The sequence below is a fragment of the Pseudophryne corroboree genome, chromosome 4, assembly GCF_028390025.1.
Source record: "Pseudophryne corroboree isolate aPseCor3 chromosome 4, aPseCor3.hap2, whole genome shotgun sequence".
Lineage (NCBI taxonomy): Eukaryota > Metazoa > Chordata > Amphibia > Anura > Myobatrachidae > Pseudophryne > Pseudophryne corroboree.
Window position 1 is genome coordinate 871,019,666 of NC_086447.1, and position 11,915 is coordinate 871,031,580.

General features: G+C 49.6%; 1 protein-coding gene across 1 annotated transcript in view; it reads left to right on the forward strand.

The window, feature by feature from the left end:
- Positions 1-2,888: 2,888 nt before the first annotated feature.
- ABCC10 (ATP binding cassette subfamily C member 10) overlaps positions 2,889-11,915 on the forward strand; it is a 144,266-nt gene continuing 135,239 nt past the window's right edge. Inside the window, exons 1-3 of the mRNA XM_063918766.1 lie at positions 2,889-2,993; positions 5,370-5,554; positions 9,018-10,278. Coding sequence (XP_063774836.1) covers positions 5,394-5,554; positions 9,018-10,278 — 1,422 coding nt within the window. The 5' untranslated portion in view covers positions 2,889-2,993; positions 5,370-5,393. The remainder of the gene's footprint in view (positions 2,994-5,369; positions 5,555-9,017; positions 10,279-11,915) is intronic.

Here is an 11,915-nt window from a genome sequence, read left to right on the forward strand (position 1 = left end):
AACGGACTGAGGTGATCACAATCTAGGAGTAAGTCTGGAGCTACTCAGAAACTGCTTGAAAATTTATATTAGCAATTCTGCTAATCTTTCGTTCGCTATTCTGCAAAACTAAGAAACACTCCCAGAGGGCGGCGGCCCTAGCGTGTGCAATGCTGCTAAAAGCAGCTAGAGAGCGAACAACTCGGAATGACCACCATTAATTCACTATATAGTGGTACAGGGACCATTATCTGTGAGCTATATGGGATTTATGTAATAGCTTGCGAGATGCAGGCGAGCCTGGTCGTATTTTGAAAACAGCTACCATTGAAAACGCAACAACAGGTTGGTTTGTTCTTTTAAATGATTGCTACTTTAAAAATACAGCCAGACTCACCGGAACCTTGCCCCTGTCTACATCTCACATTGGGCTTCATTCATGATTGTATGGAACTGCACAGCTGCAAGGAATCGGCTGCGCAATTCTAATCCAGTGGGGGGGGGGGGGGGGTGTCTGTAGGAGATAGATATTTGACCCTATCTCCCTTTACACTTCCACCTGCCCTCATTGCTTCTCAAATGCATGCCGCCTCTCCCTCCAACTGATCATTTCCTCCCATTCCTGCCTCCTTTGGCTGTGGTGCTCCCTATCTCTGGAATTCTCTACCTCTCCCTATCAGACTCTCCACCTCTCTACAAAACTTCAGACAGGCTCTCAAGACTCACTTCTTTCTCAAATCCTGTAATTTCTAATCTTAACCCTCTGTTCTACACTGTCTACCCCATCTGTGCCATGCCTATCTGCCTGCCCCCCCCTTTAGAATGTAAGCTGTCACGAGCAGGGCCCTCTTTCCTCATGTGCTTTTCCTTCTCTTACTTAGACTTCTACTCCATACGGGATGTGGTCGGCTTGCCAACCCGAAAACTGATGTTGGAATCCTGACAGCTGGAATCTTGAACATAAGTATGCCAGTTAGGGCTGTGGATACTGGGGGTTAGGCACTAGGTGAAGGGGTAGGCTGTGTGTGTGTGGGGGGGGGGGGGGGGGGGGGGGGATTAGGATGTGGGCAGAGAAGGCTAGGGGGAGGGTAAGGGTTAGGGTAATGGTGCCCATACACTTGTGGGATATTAGGTGCTATCCATCGATTTCTACCTCATCTGTGAGAGAAATCGAAGGATTGTATGCACATTTTAGGTACCTTGAGACGCGATGCGCAGGCACGCCGCTCGAATGTCGCGTCTCAAGATAGTATGTGCTGCACTTGATATTTCTTGCATCGCAGTGCGATCACATGTGGTTTTAAACCCACATGCGATATATCGCACTGCAAAGTGCGATGGGCACCCGCCGGGACTCCCACTCGGCGGTGACGTGCCCATCACATGATTACCATGCGATCTATCGCATGATCGCATGGTAATCACTTTGGCAGTTCAGGTGAGTTTTCATTGCACTTGAACTGCCGGTGCGATGCCCCGCGATGTTGCGTCGCGGGGCATCGCACAAGTGTACGGGTACCATTAGTTTAGTTTCAGAAAAGTATCAGATGTATGCCAGTCAGGCATAATGAAGAGGTCAGCGGGGAGGATTAGGGGGGTGTAAGACCTTCCGCTAGGATCAAATCAGACTACCTGGAAAAATACCCCAAATAATCCAAAAGCTATTGGAAATTAGTAGCACAGCTGAGGTCCATCGAGACGTCATGTGCCCAGTATATTTGGAACAAACATTAGAGGTTATTCAGAAGACTAATAAACCTTGTTTTGTGCACAAGTAGAGCATACTGTCACATATTCTGCTAGTCATATGCAGTATACACATTACTAAAATACCTCCCAACCAGGGCCGGTTCGAGCCCTCTCTGCGCCCCGGGCAGGAAACAGGGGCATGGCTTAATACAGGGGGCGTGGTCAGTTACTGTACTGTTACTGTAGTAGCGCCGCTTAAATGCTGAGCGGTGCGCGATGACGTCATCGCGCACCGCTCAGCAAAGGTCCTCTCCACGAAGGGAAACTAGACGCTACGCGTCTAGTTCCCTTCACCGGAGACACAGCCGCACAGCCGGGGGACACAGCGGGCAGCAGAGGGCACAGCAGTGGCGGATCTTGCCATGGTGCGACGCCCTCCGGAAGGCGGCGCCCCGGGCAAAAGTCCTGCTTGCCCGTGGCAAGATCCGCTACTGCTCCCAACATGACCCTCTCTAGGAGGGACACAATGCTCTGCTTCTGGACTTTTCTCTTAATGTATGATTGCCGACACCTGTGTTCAACAGGTTAATGGATAAGAAAGGTGTTTCATCACTGGTGCCGGCAATCATACATTAAGAGGGAAGTCCAGGAGCAGAGCATTATGTCCCTCCTGGAGAGGGTCATGTTGGGAGGGGTGTAGTATGGCTGACCGGCGGTCGGCTGACCGGTGGTCTCCTGACCGCCGGTCAGCTTACCGACGCCGGGATCCCGGCAGCATACCGACGCCGGGATCCCGGCGGGGAAGGGCGAGTGCAGCAAGCCCCTTGCGGGCTCGCTGCGCTCGCCACGCTGCGGGCTCGGTGGCGACCTACGGTCGCCATGGGTTCTGTTCCCACTCTATGGGTGTCATGGACACCCACGAGTGGAAATAGTCCCTGTTGGTCGGCATGCCGACCATCGGGATAGTGGGGGTCGGGATGCTGGAGGAGGTCATGTGACAGTCGGTTTCCCGACCGTCGGTCACATGAATACCACCCTGTTGCATTACTCACAGAAACATACAGGCAATAACTGTACAGGAGACAAATTGTGGTTTTCTACATTATGGATGACTGCAGTGCCACCTGGTGGTAGGCTGCTGTATCACACCCAGAAATCCTGCAGGGCGCTCCGGACTCGCCGGCTCTTTATAGGTATTGTTAGTAACGTGTTGCAGTCCGCCATGATTTCACTCCCCCGGAAACGAACCTTAGATTTATGAGTTCCATGATCCATATGTTTAAAGTGAGTTGGAACTTGGAGTCCGGAAGGGAATGAGGTGACAGGTGAGTGTGTGTATGGGTGGGTGGTACTCAGATGCTGTTACTGGAGAATAACTCAGAATAGAGAATAACTCATCACACACATGTAACACAATCATATCCTACAATATCTATATAACAATCATAGGTAACTTAACAGTAATTATGTAGCACAAATAAGAATTTTATATGAAATTATATAGTACAGTTTAAAAAATAAAAGCCCACAATGTTACTGTATATAGTATACAGTGTAATAGTCAACACTAGTATATCATGCAATACTGTTATGCTGTAATACTGTTTAACTCTGTAATATATATATATATATATATATATATATATTAGAGAATGTTTGGTAACTAGTACTGCGCTTAGACTTTAATGATGATGATAATGTTCGGTGTAATAAACGTTTCTATATTGAGGTATTATTTAGTAAAGTCGGCAGCAACCCCGCAGAATAGTCTTCTACCCGGAAGGACCTCTTGAATAGATATATGGGAATTGTTTTCTTTAGGGAGCGCCTAATGGTTATAGGTTTCTAGGGGTTAATGCCCTTTGGATTTGTATCTAATAGTACAAAGATTATCCAATCTTTTATAGCATGCTGTTTAGTGAGTACCAACCACATCAGTCTTTTCCAAGGTAAACATACATTTATTAAAATACTTTCTTAAAGTATTCATAAAAACGATAGAGTCCTTGTTACAACAAGACAATGGTTAATACATAGGTACAATTAAGTATTTCATCAGGTACAGACAGCTCTCTTCTTTTGTTTATGAGTCCAGACACTACATCGCCCCTACAGTACAATGCTACTGTATATACCAGTGTAATAGTTAAGCAGTATTACAGTATAACAGTAATACTATTAACACTGTAATGTATTGTCTGATCCCAGTTCTGTGAGGCAGTAGGGTAGTGTTTGGCCGGGATGGGTTGGGATGACGTTTGTAGGGACCGTTCTAAGGGCCTAATTCAGACCTGATTGCTCCTCTGCGAATTTGCAGAGGTTTGCGATCAGATAGTCACCGCCCAGACAGAGTGAAAACCCGCTCCGTGCAAGTCTGCGTACGCCGTGTGAGGAGCTTTGAAATCCGTTTGCAACCCACTCACCATCTAATGTATTTTTCAGTCTGTGCGTAGCCCAGGACCTACTTCTACAGTGCGATAGAATCAGGCTGTACGGGGCCAGAGCTGACATCACACGCCCTCCCTGAAAACGCTTGGGAAAGCCTGCGTTTTTCCTGACCCTACCAGAAAACGGGCAGTTACCACCCACAAACATCTGCTTCCTGGTAATCAACTTGCGTCGCCTAGCGATGAAAAAAGACGCAGGATTTTCCCGCAGTTTGGCCTTGCGTGTGTACATTACGATCCATATGCATGCGCATCCTATTGTTAATCATCCACCTTGCTAATTCGCACAACAGCATAATATACAAAGATCTTGAGCATTCCTTCTACAGTGGCCCCCCAAAAATTAACAATTGCCCAATAATCTAAAGTATTATTATTATTAGCTTGTATTTCCCAGAGGCAATGTAGTCACCTGACCCCAAATCCAAGCCCTCAAGGGGCACCTGTGCGGTTCACAGCGGGATCCAAGTGTGACCGCTGCTCTGACAACGGAGATCTGCGAGGCACCTGCTGCTGCTGCAGAGTTAATTTGTTCCGTCCCAGGAGCCCTGCTAATGCCTGCAATAGGGAACAGGTCAGGTATGGGACTCTAGGTCGACACCCATTAGTCGACAGTGGGTAGGTCGACGCTAGAAATAGGTCGACGTGAGAAATGGTCGACCTGAGTTTTTTTATGTTTTTTGCCCCCGTCGACTGCAATGAACTTACGCCCCTGTAGCGCCGTACACGGCGATAAAACTGGTAACCAGAAACATAACAACTGTCTAGTACCGACAGTGTATTAGTTCACATGGATACACAATTAAAGTGTACAGCATAATTACGTAGAGAAGATAAAATGTAGAGGGCCCTGCTCGCATTAGTTTACAATCTACAGGATATATAAAATACATTACTATAATATTAAGGTACACTATATAGCAGTGCAGCAACAACAATATAAATAATATAATACAAAATTCTAATATGTAACAAAAACATAACGGTCACAAAATATATAAAATAATACCTAGTGCGATAGTAACCTGAGAAGGAATCTGTGTTCTGCTCTCACACTGAAGTCTAGAATAACTGATAATTGGGGAAAAGGCAAAAATAAGGAGCAGCTGCTACAGAATCAGGGTTTGTAGTCTGTTTTGGGGATGTAATAGAATGGAAGATACAGTATTAGGGAGACTGCTCCAACCTTCATAGAGACGCTGAATGTATAAGAATTGATGGGCATTTTTTTTTTTATCACCTTGTCTTTTGAAGATTCCTGTCAGTGCATTGAATGGGATGGAAGACGGGGTCGCTCAGCTGTGTGGCTCCAATGCCTCAGACCCTTTGCCTGTCTGGGTCAACGGACATGTCGGGGTTTGCTTCAACCAGTTAATTCTGAGTTCAGGTCCTCATGTTATTCTGGCAGTGATCAGTGCGTGCTATGCTGGTTCTTACAGGTGAGCTCCATCTACCCGTACCACATACTGTGCCTCTCGCGTTACCCAGCCACATACCGGGTCTCTCACGTTCTCCAGCCACATACCGGGTCTGTCACGTTCTCCAGCCACATACCAGGTCTGTCACGTTCTCCAGCCACATACCGGGTCTCTCACGTTCTCCAGCCACATACCGGGTCTCTCACGTTCTCCAGCCACATACCGGGTCTCTCACGTTCTCCAGCCACATACCGGGTCTCTCACGTTCTCCAGCCACATACCGGGTCTCTCACGTTCTCCAGCCACATACCGGGTCTCTCACGTTCTCCAGCCACATACCGGGTCTCTCACGTTCTCCAGCCACATACCGGGTCTCTCACGTTCTCCAGCCACATACCGGGTCTCTCACGTTCTCCAGCCACATACGAGTCTCTCACGTTCTCCTACCACATACCGGGTCTCTCACGTTCTCCAGCCACATACCGTGTCTCTCACGTTCTCCAGCCACATACCGTGTCTCTCACGTTCTCCTGCCACTCTCCTGGCCTCTCACGTTCTCCTGCCATTCTCATGGCCTCTCACGTTCTCCTGCCACTCTCCTGCCACTCTCCTGTTCTCCTGCCACTCTCCTGGCCTCTCACGTTCTCCTGCCACTCTCCTGGCCTCTCACGTTCTCCTGCCACTCTCCTGGCCTCTCACGTTCTCCTGCCACTCTCCTGGCCTCTCACGTTCTCCTGCCACTCTCCTGGCCTCTCACGTTCTCCTGCCACTCTCCTGGCCTCTCACGTTCTCCTGCCACTCTCCTGGCCTCTCACGTTCTCCTGCCACTCTCCTGGCCTCTCACGTTCTCCTGCCACTCTCCTGGCCTCTCACGTTCTCCTGCCACTCTCCTGGCCTCTCACGTTCTCCTGCCACTCTCCTGGCCTCTCACGTTCTCCTGCCACTCTCCTGGCCTCTCACGTTCTCCTGCCACTCTCCTGGCCTCTCACGTTCTCCTGCCACTCTCCTGGCCTCTCACGTTCTCCAGCCACATACTGGGTATCTCACATACTCCAGCCACATACCGAGCCTCTCACGTTCTCCTGCCACTCTCCTGGCCTCTCACGTTCTCCTGCCACTCTCCTGGCCTCTCACGTTCTCCTGCCACTCTCCTGGCCTCTCACGTTCTCCTGCCACTCTCCTGGCCTCTCACGTTCTCCTGCCACTCTCCTGGCCTCTCACGTTCTCTTGCCACTCTCCTGGCCTCTCACGTTCTCTTGCCACTCTCCTGGCCTCTCACGTTCTCTTGCCACTCTCCTGGCCTCTCGTGTTCTCCTGCCACTCTCCTGGCCTCTCACGTTCTCCTGCTACTCTCCTGGCCTCTCACGTTCTTCAGCCACATACTGGGTCTCTCACGTTCTTCAGCCACATACTGGGTCTCTCACGTTCTTCAGCCACATACCGGGTCTCTCACGTTCTTCAGCCACATACCGGGTCTCTCACGTTCTTCAGCCACATACCGGGTCTCTCACGTTCACCAGCCACATACCGGGTCTCTCACGTTCACCAGCCACATACCGGGTCTCTCACGTTCTCCAGCCACATACCGGGTCTCTCACGTTCTCCAGCCACATACTGGGTCTCTCACGTTCTCCAGCCACATACTGGGTCTCTCACATTCTCCTGCTACTTGTCAGCGTCCGGAGTCTTACAGGTACGCTGGGGCCGCGGGACTGGCTTCCTTGGCGATGTGCGGGCAGCGGCGGAGGTGGGCTGCTGCGCCGGATCCGTGGGCAGCAGTAGCGGCGGTGAGGTGGTCCGCTCGTGGCGGCGGGACGCCGCTACAGTGGGTCGCTCTTGCTGAGCCGTTGCTAGACCATGGGCAGTGAGCAATGTGGCTTTGCAAGAAGGTCTGCATTACTGGGCGCCGCCATGTTGGAGACCAAGTTTTGAGCATAGGTGGTCATTCCGAGTTGTTCGCTCGTTGTTTTTTTTTCGCAACGGAGCGATTAGTCGCTAAAGCGCATGCGTATTGTCCGCAGTGCGACTGCGCCAAGTAAATTTGCTATGCAGTTAGGTATTTTACTCACGGCATTACGAGTTTTTTTCTTCGTTCTGGTGATCGTAATGTGATTGACAGGAAGTGGGTGTTTCTGGGCGGAAACTGGCCGTTTTATGGGAGTGTGTGAAAAAACGCAGCCGTTTCTGGGAAAAACGCGGCAGTGACTGGAGAAACGGGGGAGTGTCTGGGCGAACGCTGGGTGTGTTTCACAGCCTGCTACCTCCTCGAGCAAATCTCAGCTGCCGGATCCTCAAACTCTGCTAGACGTGACACCACTCTCCTGGCCTCTCACGTTCTCCTGCCACTCTCCTGGCCTCTCGCGTTCTTCTGCCACTCTCCTGGCCTCTCACGTTCTTCTGCCACTCTCCTGGCCTCTCACGTTCTCCTGCCACTCTCCTGGCCTCTCACGTTCTCCTGCCACTCTCCTGGCCTCTCACGTTCTCCTGCCACTCTCCTGGCCTCTCACGTTCTCCTGCCACTCTCCTGGCCTCTCACGTTCTCCTGCCACTCTCCTGGCCTCTCACGTTCTCCTGCCACTCTCCTGGCCTCTCACGTTCTCCTGCCACTCTCCTGGCCTCTCACGTTCTCCTGCCACTCTCCTGGCCTCTCACGTTCTCCTGCCACTCTCCTGGCCTCTCACGTTCTCCTGCCACTCTCCTGGCCTCTCACGTTCTCCTGCCACTATCCTGGCCTCTCACGTTCTCCTGCCACTCTCCTGGCCTCTCACGTTCTCCTGCCATTCTCCTGGCCTCTCACGTTCTCCTGCCACTCGGCTGGCCTCTCACGTCCACCTGCCACTCTCCTGGCCTCTCACGTTCTCTAGCCACTCAACGGGCCCTGACTTTCTCCATAGGCTGAAGAGGAAGATGCTCTTTACCAGCAAAGTAAGAAAGTGATGAGAAGGATTTGGAGTCTGTTTATTACGTGTAGTAAGGAAAACTGCGTCACACGGCTGCTTTATGTGCTATACTTACTGCATTTCATGTGTTTGTTATATAGCAATATTGATGGGCAAGGCATCACGTTTTACAGCTTAGCAGTAACGTCTGTTGAAATGATTTGCCACCATCATTTTGTATGTACTTTTTCATAAATAATCTATATAGGGCCTACTGCAGACCTGATCGCTATTGTGCCAAATCGCACAGCGGACGATTATCGTTCGAATGCGCATGATCGCAGACCTCTGCAAATTCACAGAGGTGCGATCAGGTCTGAATAAGGCCCTAATTTCAAATGCATTTGAAATGTAGAACTGTCAGAACTGAAATGGGGGACAACCAAATGCATTACTATAGAAGGTGTCACTGAAAAAAGAAGAGGAGGTGCAAAGAAAAGGGAACTTACCAGTGAGAATAATAAAATTCAAACCAAAAAATATTTTTTCTTTTATGGCAAATGTTTATATTTCTATTGGTAACAGAATGTGTGGTTTTCTTCCAGATACTGTGTTTCCAACTCCCCGAGCCGGGCCTGGTTGTGCCGGATCTTCGTTTCCTTCCTCCTCACCGGTTTTTGTATTGCCGACTTGGTCCTGGGAGCTGTGTTTCCACGCCAGGTTCCCTCTGCGTTGGAAGTGCTATCAGGCGGAGTGTCCTTCTTTTCATGGCTCACTCATTCCCTGGCTCTCCTCGGACTCAGAAAGACACTGTGCAGCTGTTCACGGGGCCCTCTGACTTTGGTGATACCAGTTCTTCTCGTGGTCCCGTCTTTGGTGATCACAGGAGTGTGGTTGTGTCAAGAGGGCGCTGTGACATCACCTTTGAACTCGTTGCTTGTATCTCGTTTCTCCCTCTTATGTCTTCGCCTCTGTAGTATTGTTGTATATTTAGGGGCCTTTCTTATTCCACCTCCGCACACCAGGTCGCCCATAGTTGTCTCCATCAATGATGATGACGATGAGCGTTCGCCTTTGTTCTCCTCGCTCCACTCGGCCAATGGTGGGGAGTCAGCTGAAGATGGTGAGAGTTGGTTATCACGATTGTTCTACCTTTGGTTGCACCCCCTTATGCAGAAAGGAGCAGGTGGAGGACTAAAGAAACCCCAGGATGTATGCCACTTGCCCCATAATCTCCGCACTGAGAGGATTCGCCAGGAATTCATGTCCAAATCTGTCCCTGAAGGTCTGCGGCTCTTACCAGCTCTACATGCCACATTTGGAGTCCACTATTATTCACTAGGTTTTCTTAAACTCATGTCAATCCTCCTGGGTTTTATGGGCCCGCTGCTGCTAAACCTTCTAGTTAATTTCATGGAGTCCAGACAGGAGCCCCTTAGTTGGGGTGTACTGTACACCATGGGTCTGTTTGTCAGCGGATTTCTGGCTGCCCTTCTGCAGAATCAGTTCACGCACCAGATTAACAAGCTGATGTTGTCGGTTAGAGCGTCAGTACTCACCAGTGTCTATCGCAAGACCCTACGCGGTGAGGGGACGGGCCTGGCTGGGTTCTCCCCGGGGGAAGTGGTGAACTTCATGAGCACCGATGCCGATCGAATATCCAACTTCTGCCGCAGTTTCCATGAGCTCTGGAGTCTTCCTCTGCAGTTCGCCATCACACTCTACCTCTTTTACCAGCAAGTGGGCATCGCCTCCCTGGGGGGGCTTGGCCTCGCCCTCTTGTTGGTGCCATTGAACAAAGTGCTTGCCACCCGCATCATGGAAAACAACAAAGACATGTTGGCACATAAGGATGATCGTGTCAAGGTACTTAGTGGTTGTTTGTCATATTTCTGATTGGGATTGTCTGTATTACATGTGCCCTGAGGATGAGGGGACCTCGGGACTGTCTGTATTCCATATGTCCTGAGAGTAAGGGGACACCGGGGCTGTCTGTATTATATGTGTCCTGAGAGTAAGGGGACACCGGGTCTGTCTGTATTACGTGTGTCCTGAGAGTGAGGGGACATCGGGGCTGTCTGTATTCCATATGTCCTGAGAGTGAGGAGACACCGGGGTTGTCTGTATTACGTGTGTCCTGAGAGTGAGGGGACACCGAGGCTGTCTGTATTACGTGTGTCCTGAGAGTGATGGGACACCAGAACTGTCTGTTTAATGTCCTGAAAGTGGGAGAACTGTCTGTATTACATGTTACATGTATTTGTACCTATCTATATATAAATGCATTAGATGTGCTTTGATGGTACAGGAGCCGTGACTTTGTGTAGGACATCTCACAGTTCTTGGTACCTCCTGAGCATCAGTAAACCATGCCTTTGATGGCATAGAGAGACTTGTGCCACCTGGTAACAAGCACACAAGGCTAATTGGACAGACCTGGGGGATCAATTAGCCCATGGCAAATTAGTTACCCCAAACAGCCCCTCTTGGCACACAAGATCGCGTGACAATCTTCTAGTGTTGGCATCTCTTTTGGTGAACAACTAGAACGCACAAGGAGGCTGTGTTGATTAGTTTGGCACTTGTATATCTGTGTGCGACTGAGTCTCTGCATCTGTATACGCAGTGCTACAATGTAATAGCCGCAGCTTTTTTCCTATAAAAGTCCTGTTCTGCTTCGTATACAGACTCAGTCGCACACAATATACAAGTGTCATATATCAAATTAATCAGCACAGTCTCCTTGTTTGTCCTAGTTGCAGTGCATTGTGATGCATTTGTGGCAAGAAAAGATGCCCAACGTTAGATGATTTGAATGGGACCTGGCGGACTCACGCTGTTTGGCGTATTGAGGCTGGATGTATGAGGATGCATCTATATGTCCGTAAAGGCACATTCAGAATACAACATACGCAGCAATATTTTCTCTCCTTTTGATGATTGTTGATGATTTATCAGTCTATTTCCCTAGGGTTGAGTCTAAATTCAAGCATGCTAAAGGACTTTTGATGTCACAACCATGTGATTCGTGATGACAGGGGGATGAGCAAGGTCGGCTCAAGTTGAGAACATGGGATCCAACATGTACCCTCGTGGCTCGCTTTGCTTGCCCCGCTTCAGGTTACTATTCCCAATAGATGTCCACCATCCTTGCCCATCCTCCTGCCATTGTGGGTCGCATGCTTGTGACATCAGTGGTCCTTTAGCCAACTTGGATCTGGCATCTACCCTTTTCCTACCTGCTGATTGCACTCTCTCCTGCAGTCTAGTGGCCTCTACCTAGATTCTGACTGAACTCTCTCATGCGGTATATGTTGATGTTTCAGTCTGTCTCTTTCCCAAGCTGGTGACTGAACCCTCTCTCTCACACCTTTATAGTTTAGGATATCTTCTTCTGTTCCTTTTCCTAGGTGCTGACTGAACTGTCTCTCGCTCAGTCTAATTGATGATGTCTCAGTCTGTCTTTTTCTCCAGCTGGTGATTGAACTGTCTCTTACACAGTC